We start from the raw sequence: 12,248 nt of genomic DNA on the forward strand, positions 1-12,248 counted from the left end.
TCCCCTGAGCACTGACCTTGGGAACCTAGCCTCTCAGCCCCTCCACAGAACACACATTTTGCATTTGCATAGGGCCCTCTGGAGAAGAGAGGTGGGGTCTGTGTCCTGAAATGCTTGGGTGGAGAAGAAGGCCTGTCGCCTTACACAGTACTGACCTGCTGTGGAGGGTGGAGTTGGAGATGATGGGGATGTGAGAGGTGAGCTGGCCCCAGATCCTGCTGAGAAAAACAGAGAAATCCTCATGGGGACCAAAACCAGACATTTGAAACTTGGCACGAGCAGAAACTCAGCATTGTTTGAGAATCTGTTATTAGCCCAGTATGTTCTGTGGAGCAATGTGATGAGGAACAGAAAATATAGGAATTAAGCCAAGCGGTGGTGGCACACGCCTTTAATCCCAGCACTCGGAAGGCAGAGGCAGGCGGATCTCTGTGAGTTCGAGGCCAGCCTGGTCTACAAGAGCTAGTTCCAGGACAGCTCCAAAGCCACAGAGAAACCCTGTCTCGAAAAACAATATATATATATATTTCTAGTGTCCTAGGATTCGCATTCCAATCTTTCAATTTCCAGCTCTACACACATCTCTGGCATTCTTCAGCTGAGGATAATCTAGCCTTCAAGATACATCTTTTTTTATATATATAATTTATTTGAACTTATTTCATGTGCATTGGTGTGAAAGTGTCAGATACCCTAAAACTGGAGTTACAGACAACTGTGAGCTGCCATGTGGATACTGGGAATTGAACCTGGGTCCTCTGGAAAAAAATCAGTGTTCTCAACCACCAAGCCATCTCCTCAGCCCTTCAAGATACATCTTGATTCTCTTGCATGCCTCTCAGTATCTCCTCTAGTGTAAGCAAACATCTTCTTATCGGAATTGACCAAGGAAAATGAGGCATGACTTGTGATTGATAAATCAATCCATCGATCGACTGATCCATCCATCCATCCATCCATCCATCCATCCATCCATCCATCCATCCATCCATCCATCCATCCAGTCTCAATACAGTGAAGCCAGGCTGGTCTCCAATTCATGGCGTTAAATAATCTCAATCTCCTGAGTAGCTAGGAATACATGCATGCCTAGCCCTTCCACTTTCAAAGCCTTCTGCTTAGTCACCTGTGCCTCCTCACTGGTGTTAAGGAAGAGATGAATGAATGGGCTTCCTCCACACCTGACCCTGACAGTGGAGCTTTCAATGCTCACCCTTGGCTCTCTAGCTTCTCACTCTCCTCTTTGCATATTCAGCTCCTCCCTTCCTTATGGGTCCTTTATCTTCTTAGAGTATAATCAGCTAAACTTCAATTTCCCCTTCCCATGCCTCACCCCCCAGGGGTGAAAATGAGGAGTTACTGAAAACTCCCTTCTCTTCCTCCAACCACATGGGTTCCAGAGCAGAAGGCAAGATTGAGGCGAATTTCCATGTACAAAGAAGGGCCCGTTTTTCTTCCACATCAAATGCTCCTATGTCTGACCGACTGAGTTTAGTGGAGCGGTGGGAGTGTGAGCATTGTCACAATCTTCACTGGGGGCAGAGTTCTAATCTGTGAACTCATCACTGCACTGCTTAGTCAAATCTCCACACCACCTACAGAGTCCTGACCTGCACCTCTGCATGCCGGGCTCCAGCCACCTAGACCAGTTACCTGAGTTATTGGAGTTGTGCTTCACTGGCTGTTCTTCACTGTTCTCAACAGCAGATCGTTTCGATTTCTTTAAAAATAAAAGAAATGTGGGTGGTAAGCAAAGAAAAGGCACACTTTAGTCGAGAGTTAAAAAAATTCCAGATATACAGTTTAACCAGCTACAGAAAATGGTATACTCAGCTTCTAACTTAATGCAGTGAAGAAGCCACAGGTCAAATGGAAAATAAAACCAGAATGCTGACTTAACTCCCCAAGCTGACCATTTCCTCCAGTTACTTTTTGCCATAATTGGCCTAGCAAACCAGGAAACTATATGGCCCATTATACCTCCCCCCCCTGTGTGTGTGTGTGTGTGTGTGTGTGTTATGCTCCAACCAGTCATCTGGAAGTGCTTTTAGCTTTCAAGGGGATATAATACAAAATGTGTCATTAAGTGTGCACCATTAGCTTTAGAATTTTCTTCACATACAGTCAAGAACTTAAAAAGAGAACACAGGTACTGTGGGATAATGCTTTTGTATACTGTAAAGATTTGTCATTCATATTGGTTTAATAAAACGCTAAATGGCCAGTAGCCAGGCAGGATATAGGTTGGGGCAACCAGACTAGGAGAATTCTGGGAAGAGGAAATGCAGAGACGCAGTCACCAGCCAGACACGGAGGAAGCAAGATGAGAATGCCTCAGTGAGAATAGGTACCAAGCCACATGGATAAACATAGACAAGAATTAAGGGTTAATTTAAGATGTAAGAGCTAGCTAGGAATACGCCTAAGCCATTGGCCAAACAGTACTGTAATTAATATAGTTTCTGTGTGATTAGTCAGGTCTGGGTGACTGGGAAACAAAAGTACATTCTCCATTTACATAATGGTGCCCAATGTAGGGCAAAAATTTCCACATAAAATCTAAAAAAGCTTAAGAAAAAGGATTCTAGACATACAAAATCAGAGTCAAACACAGACTCTCCAATAGCTGTTGGCTAGCAGTGAATGGAGGCACAGCTCTTTTAAGAAAGGCTTTCTGACTCAGTGTTAAAGGCAAAAATCTCACAGTTCTTTTAATATTGCTTAGCAGATTAAAGACTCGTGCTCAAAAAACATAGAGATATACAATAAAAACAAATTCGGACAGAAAACAAACCTCTAAACGGTTTACAATGTGCTTAAAATACACATAAGCATAAAGAAAAAGTTTTTAAAAATCCTTAAAAAAATAAAATAATTGGATATGATGGCACTCTCCTTTAATCTCAGAATTTGGGAGGCAAAGGCAGGCAAATCTCTGTGAGTTTAAAGCCAGCCTGGTCTACAAAATAAGTTCCAGAACAGCCAAAGACACACACACAAAACAAACAAACAAAAACCCTGTCTCAAAAAATGAAAAATTAAAAAAAAAAAAAAAAAGCCACACAAGGCCTGGTGGTGGTGGCGTATGCCTTTAATCCCAGCACTCAGAGGCAGAGGCAGGCGGATCTCTGTGAGTTTGAGGCCAGCATGGGCTACAAGAGCTAGTTCCAGGAGAGGCTCCAAAGCTACAGAGAAACCCTGTCTCAAAAAACCAAAAAAAAAAAAAAAAAAAAAAAAAAAAAAAAAAAGCCACACAAAAATAAAGAATAAGTGCAGTTTCCACTTACACACAGGGACAACAGGCTTACCTTTCGAGCTAGGATCTTTCTCCTTTTCCTTTCTTCCTCAGACCCGTGGTGTGACTGAGCTCTTGTTAGTCTTCGATGTTGGTGAATCTTTAAGAGACGACAATCCCCCATAAGGGTAAGGAAATCCTATCTACAGCAGGATCCTAAGGAGACATCTATGTGCATGATCACATTAAACTGTCAGGATAAACAGGCCTTTCTTAGCCTGCAGTCAGTCTCACGGCTATGTCAAGATTTATGGGAGAAGGGTATGCTAAGTGATGATCCTTCTCACTTTCCTGTTCCTTCTACCCTCACTCTACAGAAAAATGTGGCCCAGGAGTGCTGCCAACCACTCCACCCAGGAAACCCTACCATGTGTGTGTGCTTGTTTCTCACAGACTGAGGGCTGGACTGCAAGATATGGTATTCTGCGTTACAGCACTTAGCCCAAAATCTGGTTGAGAGCGACTATGCACACATTGTTTACCAAGTAAAGAGTCAAAGCCAATCACTGTGAACCTCAAGGCAGGGAACAGGGACACTAATAGTGAAGGACTATTGCCAGCTTACCTGCTTCTGTTCTTCCATGAGTCTCTTTTCTATACATTCTTTGGCAATTCTCAATGCCTCTTTTAATTTTGTGGGAATCTGAAAGAAGTAGTACATGAACTAATGATTGAAGTGGTTGGAGTCTCCGGAGTCCCGAACAGACTCAGCAGCAGCCATGATCACATGGGAAGTCCTCTAGAACAGAACCAGTTAAAACTGCACACTCCATCTACGTCAGCTACATTCACCTCGACAGAACTTTTGGGCAACAAACACAAAATTAAATAAATAAATAAATAAACCATAAACACACTATGCTTCAAATAATTCAAGGGGTTCCAGAATTGCCAAAGTAATCTCAAAGTAATTCAACACAGGTGCAAGACCAAAATGTAATACTTAAAACTGCAGAGCTGCTACAGCCCAGGGAAGGGGCACTGTGGCACTGGGTTTGTCAATGCTTTCTTTCTTCTTCCTCCTCCTCCTTCAGACAGGGCTTCTCTGTGTAGCTCTGGCTGTTCTGGAACTTACTCAGTAGAGCAGACTGGCCTCAAACTCACAGATCCATCTGCCTCTGCCTCCCGAGTGCTGGGATTAAAGGCGTGTGCCACCACCACCAGGCTATTATTTTCTTTTTACTCAAAAAGTTAATTTACTTATTCATTTGTCTGTCTTTGTTTTGGGGACAGCATGTCCAGGAGTTGTTCAAACTGGCCTTGAACTCACTCAGAAGCACAGGCAAACTTGAATTTGCTATCCTTCTGCTGCAGCTTCCTCACTTGCTGTGTTTGTCACCACCCATCTCCAGGACACACACACACCCTCTCCCTCTCCCCCTACCCTTGTTTTCTGAGACAGGGTTTCTCCATGTAACAGTCCTAGTTGTCCTGAAACTCAACTCTGTAGACCAGGTTCCTGAGTGCTGGGATTAAAGGTGTGCGCCACCACTGCCTGACTGGCCCATTTTCTTAAGGGAGGATCTTACTGTACGGTCCAGGATAGCCTGGTATTTTGTCTACTCTGGCCTTAACTAATGATTCTCTTGCCTCAGAGATTACAGGCACATACTACCCAGCTGGAAAGGATTTCTTGGATATAATACCAAAAACATAGGCAATAAAAGAAAACAATGAATAACTTGGACTCATCAAAATTAAAACTTGTTCAACAAAGGACACCACCAACAAGGACTTAATATCAGAAAATATGAACAACAAAAAAATGAAACCCAATTTAAAATGGGAAAAATTTTAATGACATTTCTTCAAAGAAAAAATATAAATGATAAAAAAATATGCATTATCAAATGGTCTTTTCACCAGGTAAAAAAGACGTTCAATACTGAAGAAATACAAATTAAATTCACACTAACATAGCATGTCACTTCATAACTATTATGATGGCCACTATCAAAAAAACATAAATTCAGTCTGCATGGTAGCACAGTCCTTTAATCCCAGCACTTGAGAAGCCAAGGTAGGAGAATTTAAGTTCCATGCTAGCTTGGGCTATAGCAAGTTTCAGGCCAACTTGAGTTACATAGTGAGACCCTGTTGCAAAAAACAGACAAATAAGAATAACAAGGATTTTTTTTATTATACTATACTTTGTATTTTTTAAACATACCAATCCCAGTCGTCCCCCCGCCCCCCACCTTCCCCTCATCTGCTCTGCTCCTCAGAGAGGGTAAGGCCTCCCCTGGGAATTCAACTAAGTCTGTCCCACCACCTTGTTGAGGCAGGACCATGCCCCCCACCCCTGTGGCTAGGCTGACAAGGTATCTCTCCATAGAGAGTGGGCTCCACAAAGTCAGTTCATACATTAGGGTTAGATCCTGGTCCCACTGCCAGTGGTTCCACATACTGCCCAAGCCACACCATTGTCACCTGCATTCAGGGGACCTAGTCCAGTACTATGCCTGAGTCAGTATGCTACCACTAGCTCAGATCAGCTGATTCTATGAGTTTCCCCATCATGGTCTTGACCCCTTTGTTCTTATTATTGCTCCTCTCTCTCTTCGACTGTACTCCGGGAGTTCGGCCCAGCAGTTAGTTGTGGATCTCTGCATCTGCTTCCATCTGTTTCTGGATGAGGGTTCTGGCTTCTCTGGGGTTGTGGACTGTAGGCTGGTTATCCTTTGCTTTATGTTTGATATCCACTTATGAATAAGTACATACTATAAGTACATACTATATTTGTCTTTCTGAGTCTGGGTTACCTCACTCAAGATGTTTTCCAGTTCTGTCCATTTGCTGCAAATATCAAGATGTCATTTTTTTTGTTTGTTTTTTCCACTCAGTATTCCATTGTGTAAATGTAACACATTTTCTTTACCATTCTTTGGTTGAGGGGCATCTAGGTTGTTTATAGGTTCTGGCTATTACAAATAATGCTACTATGTACATAATAGAGCAAATGTCTTGTGGTATGAGTGTGCATCCTTTGGGTATTTGCCCAAAAGTGGTATTACTGAGTTTTGAGGTAGACTAATTCCTAATTTTCGGAGAAACCACCATACTGATTTCCACAGTGGCTGTACAAGTTTGCACTCCCACTAGTAAAGGAGTAGTATTCCCCTTACTCCACATCCTCTTCAGCATAAGTTGTTATAACTGTTTTTGATCTTGGCCATTCTTACTGGCGTAAGATGGTATCTCAGAGTTGTTTTGATTTGCATTTCTCTGACAGTTAAGGATGTTAAGCATTTCCTTAAGTGTTTTTTGACACTTTTAAGGATTTTTCTGTTGAGAATTCTCTGTTTAGATCTGTATCCCATTTTTTAATTGGATTATTTGGTAATCTGATGTGTAGTTTCTTTAGTTCTTTGTATATTTTGGAGATCAGCCCTCTATCAGGTGCAGGGTTGGTGAAGATCTTTTCCCATTCTGTAATCTGCCGCTTTGTCTTGTTGACCATGCCCTTTGCTTTACAGAAGCTTTTCAGTTTCAGAAGTTTCCACTTATTAATTGCTGCTCTCAGTGTCTGTGCTACTGGTGTTATATTTAAGAAGTGATTTCCTGTGCCAATGTGTTCAAGGGTACTTCCCACTTTCTCTTCTATGAGGTTCAGTGTGGTTAGATTTATGTGGAGGTCTCTGATCTATTTGGACTTGGGTTTGGGGCATGGCAATTGATATGGATCTATTTGCATTCTTCTACATGTCGACATCCAGTTAGACCAGCACAATTTGTTAAAGATGTTTTCTTATTTCCAGTTTATATTTTTAGCTTCTTTATCAAAAATCAGGTATTCATAGGTGTGTGGGTTAATATCAGGGTCTTCGGTTCGATTCCATTGGTCCATATGCCTGTTTTATGCCTGTAGCTCAATATTAGAGTTTGAAGTTAGGGACTGTGATGCCTCCAGAAGTTCCTTTATTGTACAGGGTTGTTTTAGCTATCCTGTGTTTTTTGCTTTTCCATATGAAATTTAGTATTGTTCTTTCAAGGTCTGTGAAGAATTGTGCTGGGATTTTGATGGGCATTGCATTGAATCTATAGATTGCTTTTGGTAAGATCAACATTTTTACTATGTTAATCCTACCTATCCATGAGCATGGGAGATCTTTCCATTTTCTGATACCCTTTTCAATTGTTATTCAAAGACTTAAAGCTCTTGGTCATACAGGTCTTTCACTTGTTTGTTTAGAGTTACCTCTAGATATAATGAGGGATTATAACTAGTTTGGCTAAAAGAAAGGCTAGTGGTTAAGAGCACCTTGCATAGGACCTGTGTTTGGTTTCCAGGACCGTCATGGCAGCTCGTGACCATTTAACTATACCTGTAGTTCCAGGGAATCTAATGCCCTTTCCTGGCTTCTGCAGGCACCAAACGTGTGTGTAGTACATAGGCAAATATGCAGGCAAAACACTCATACATATAAAAAAGAGTAACAAGTCTTGGAAGGGATGTAGAGAAACTAGAATTTTGTGTACTGTCAGTGTGATGATATAATCATTGTGGAAACCAATATGGAGATTTCTAAAACAAAAACGACAACTGAAGAACCATATGAGGAGGGAGAAATTTGACTGCCATCAGGGAGAGCCAGGGGTGCTGCTGCTTCCTATGCTGCAGTGTACCAGCCAGTCCCACCCACACCCCCGCACAGAGATGGACATGGCCCTAAACATCAGATTGTTACTAGCGTCCACAGAGCAGTGCGAGGCCTGATTCTGGCTTTTCAGTTACAAGCCCATGATTGTCCTACCACAGACACCACTTCTCTTGAGACTTCTTTCCAGGTTTTTCTTTAGATTCAGACGTTTGGGTTTATATTCTATCTTCCAGATCCCACTATTTTGTTGATATTAGCCTAAATAATATTCACTTTCAACATTATTACAATGCCTTGATACATTTTACTTTTATTTTTAGATATATGCACTATAGCTAGACATGGTGGTGCATGCCTACATTAGGGAGGCAGGCATGAGAGGATTGCTGCGAGTTTCAGGTCATCTAAGTCTGCTAAAACAAACAAACAAAAACAAACAAACAAATAAAACCCCAAACAAACCCAAAACCAAATCAACTCCATGCATCACAAATGATCAAAACAATAACTAGCTACAGGATATTTAGATTGTTTCCCAATTTTTTATATTATTACTATTTTGTTCTTTTTAAAATTCTTCAAAGCCAATTTATGTATTCAACAAATCCAAAATTTATATAATTTGCTTTACCTTAAACTGTGGCTTTTCAGAAGTTGTTAGTAAAACATCACTGAATAATCTATAAGAAAAGAAACAAATGTGTAAGGCCCTGGGTTTAATTCCGGTAACATGAAGAAGAAAATCTTTCTTAAACCAGAAACACTCTCTGGGCAGGTAAGAGCAGTTCAGGACAGCTCAGTCCCTGAGCCAGCCCAGTCCAGCACCAAGTTTGTTAGTTAAGGCAAAGGCATTTAAACGTCACTTGCTGTGCCCTCAGAGGTGGTATTAGGAAGGGGACCAGGTCAGTTATACTTAATACTATGAGCAATATAATATTTGTAAAAAAAATCTTCGTAAACCCCACTTTATAAAATGTTGCAAATAATATATTTAGCAGATGTTTCTAAACAGAATTATTTTTTTTCTTGCCTCAGAAAAAGTTGTTTATTCTAGAACTTAGTACATTTTGAATTGTCATGATTAGACTCTAAGAGAAAAATAATTTCCTTCTGCTTCTCATACTTCATTCTAAAGCAGCAGTTTCTGGATTGTATTCTTTCTTCAAAGGTGTGTTATTAAAACCAGCAGCGGGAGGAACGCAAACAGCTCTGGTCAGAAGACTTGCTTGGGTAGTGCCCAAGTGGTTAAGGGATCTTAATTGAGAATTCTTGTCTAAAGACAGTAATTCAGCCCATGCAGAAATGGCAGTTGCCTTTCCCAGGGTACTTGAGTCTTGGCCCTCCCCTGCAGTTCATCCACTGACTTCCAGACCTCATATTTCCACTAAACATAGTCACACCTCTTCAGCTTTGGTTCTCAAAGCTGAAGCCCATGAGGTGCAAAGATTTAGAAGACAAAACATGCTTGTTGCTGGGACTGGAGACAAGCAGAGACCTGGGGAAGGGAACCCAGTGCACACTCAAGTACATCAGCCTCACGCTGCTCCCTAGCCTCCTTTGACTTAGGAGCCTGTGGGAAACATTGCAGTTTTCAGAGTGGACCTGTTCTTTCACATGAACATGGTCACCAGTGGCTGCTGGCTTGGAAACAGGTGCCGCAGCGTTACATTCACGGACAAGGGCTGTTTCTTCTGCTCACCAGCCTGGCCTACAGCAGGCTTCTCTAACCACGTCGGAAGAAGGGATGAAGGACCTGAAGTTAGTCATATCACTTTTCCCCCACTTTGTTGGCTGCTGTTACTACTTCCTGAATAACTTTGCTATACAACATGCTGGTGCAGACAAAGCAGGCAGAGCTAGGGAAATTTCTCAACATGTGGAAGAAGCTTGCCCAAGTCTTCCTGGAATAAGGAATGAAGCTGAGATCCATTCACAAGTTTGTCTGACTTCAGTGATACCACCCTTAGCCTCTCCATGAAGGAACAGTACCTAAAGGAGGGGCTCCAGGGAGGCATCAGCTCTCTCAACTCCTCACAACTCTGTTGACAGGAGGTCTTTTGAGTTTGGTACACAAGGTTTGGTACATGTTAGCTAGCAGTTGAATAACTAGTGCCCAGTGATGAAATGAACAAGCAAAAGCCGAGGAGTTACACACACACGCACGCACGCACGCGCGTGCGTGCTAATGGTGATAAAACACATACGGAAAGGACAGTGGTGTTCTAGGACAGCAAGTGGACTAAGCAGAGAGACACAAGGCAAGGTCATGGTATCATGCTATATGGGACATACAATAAGCTGGTCACTTCAATCCTGCAGGGACCACCACTCAGTCTTTACCATGGTACTGGGCTCTGGGCACAGTGGTCCAAGGTTCAGCACAGTTATCAAGATTACAACCAATGCATATGATTGACTTACGGCATCTGTAAGAGCCGGGAGACGGTAGGCATGCCATTTTTACAGGCTTCACAAGACAGCGTAGACTCCAACACGGCCACTTGAAATGAACAGATACACATTTTAGTTCCACAGAACACTCTCAAAGATCCACTTGCTGAGGAAAAGTTTGACATCTCTTTGCAACAACTGTCTGCGGGCTCATCAGGACAGTGTCAAAAACTCTTCACATAAACAGATGGCATACGTGGGAGGGATGGGAAATGCTGGCATTTTCAATGATTCAAAAGAAATGCCTCAGAAACCACATGCTGACAGAAAGCTAAGTATACGCCAAGGATAAATAGAGAAAAGCACCAAGATTGTATCCATACAATTGTTCTCTTTAGAGAGAAGCAAACATTACACAGAAGTAAAATTCTGAACTTGAGAGATTTTGTTGCTCGCTTGCTTGCTTTTAATGTAAACCAACGGACAAAGTGCTGTCACTTCATCATCCGACACGATGCTACAAGCGAGGGACCAGATTCTCCGACTCACAGGCTATTGTTCAAACTCCTCAGGAGACAGTCCCAGGGTCTGTTCTCTTGAACTGCCTCATTTGGCACAGTGAAACTTGATGAAGTGATTTGCATGTCAAGCAGAGTGTTCCAAAAGCTACCTTGGGCCCTCTTTCTTTCAGCCTTGAGCTCTGAGCTGGCCACTCAGAAGACGGGAGGGTCTGAGGTGAGTTTATATCAGTCCTTATGCCTTATCTCTCCTTTGTCCTCCTCAGTCTCCTTGGGTAAGGCTGTGTCAGCTCCTTGACCCCACTTACCTGAGAATCCGGAGGCACGGATAAGCTAGCTAAGCCCTTACTTTCCAGGTCTCCAGCCACGGCTCTCAAGTTCCTTCCAAGTCCCATTCCAGTTTGGATGGGACTCTGACAAGTGCTTAGTTCCTCAAATCTGACTTCAAGTTGCTTGACCCTCACTTTTGCTTCTGATTAAATCCCCAGCCGGTCATAGTCTCTTTCCACCCTGTTGCTTCCAGAATTACAGTGCAGTTTAGAGGAGGTCTGCCAAAGGCTTGAGACAGATGGACAGACAGACAAGCTGTCTGAATATTTACTGATGTGTGCTCTGTCTGTGGAGGATGACAACTTCCTCTGTATCTTTCTCGGACTTTGGAAAGAGGTTAAGTAGCTCTGCAGACTACCAGGTCCCAGCAGACCCCACTCCCAAGCTCTATACTGACCCACAGCCATGGATGGTGCAGGAGGAAAGGAGTCAACAGGCACGGAGTCTGGAGGTCGTCCATAGGTCATTTCATACAGTAAATGGCCAAAGCAGTGGACGTCTATACTCTCCAATGTCTGGGGAAGAAAGAGCAGGGCCATGTTCACCCTTCAGTCATTAGCCCTCAGTGCTCCTGCCCAAGCTTCAACTGCGAAGCAAGGTGCAGGAGCAGGCCCATTCCCACTACAACTCCAAAGCCTTTTTCAAACAAGGCATTTTTCTGACTTAAGTTATTGGTCATTTTCAATCAGTTCTATTCCCTTCCTTGTCCCACCCACCATTTCATCTTTGCCTCTTAAAGATCAGCAATGCTCCATGAGAGAAATGGGACAAGGTGCGCTCTAGCTACACTTTTCACTTCATGATGTATAGGGTAACCACCTGTCATTACTGCCACACTTACGTTGATTTTCCGGAACTGTGTGAAGTAGGATCGGTAGAAGGAAGGAAGACCCAACAGGGAGTTTTCAAGATCGAGCAGCCGGCAAGTGTTGCCGTCCACCATCACATTCGCTGCATGAAGGTGGCCATAAGGGAATCCCTTGTCGTGGAGAAACTTTAGTACCTATTAAAAAATATGTGCACACTGAATTAGTCCCAATTCATTCCCATATAACATAGGTTAAATTCATGTTTTAAATATTTTTTGGGGGGGCAACTGGGTGGTGGTGCTGC

The 12,248-nt window shown here is 42.7% G+C and overlaps 1 protein-coding gene across 15 annotated transcripts in view; it reads right to left on the minus strand.

Annotated features, from left to right (window-relative positions):
- The window catches only part of Pxk (PX domain containing serine/threonine kinase like), a 71,433-nt gene that overhangs the window by 11,560 nt on the left and 47,625 nt on the right, over positions 1 to 12,248 (minus strand). For 9 of the 15 annotated variants that reach the window (XM_057769320.1, XM_057769318.1, XM_057769331.1 and 6 more), the window contains 8 exons: positions 11,977 to 12,138; positions 11,533 to 11,650; positions 10,318 to 10,396; positions 8,528 to 8,576; positions 3,861 to 3,938; positions 3,309 to 3,395; positions 1,654 to 1,720; positions 156 to 218 (listed from right to left, as the gene is read on the minus strand). In XM_057769320.1, the coding sequence (XP_057625303.1) occupies positions 156 to 218; positions 1,654 to 1,720; positions 3,309 to 3,395; positions 3,861 to 3,938; positions 8,528 to 8,576; positions 10,318 to 10,396; positions 11,533 to 11,650; positions 11,977 to 12,138 (703 nt within the window). The remainder of the gene's footprint in view (positions 1 to 155; positions 219 to 1,653; positions 1,721 to 3,308; positions 3,396 to 3,860; positions 3,939 to 8,527; positions 8,577 to 10,317; positions 10,397 to 11,532; positions 11,651 to 11,976; positions 12,139 to 12,248) is intronic. The other 6 variants (XM_057769321.1, XM_057769319.1, XM_057769333.1 and 3 more) reach the window with 1 other exon arrangement.

The sequence above is a fragment of the Chionomys nivalis genome, chromosome 5 (assembly GCF_950005125.1).
Source record: "Chionomys nivalis chromosome 5, mChiNiv1.1, whole genome shotgun sequence".
Classification (NCBI taxonomy): Eukaryota; Metazoa; Chordata; class Mammalia; order Rodentia; family Cricetidae; genus Chionomys; species Chionomys nivalis.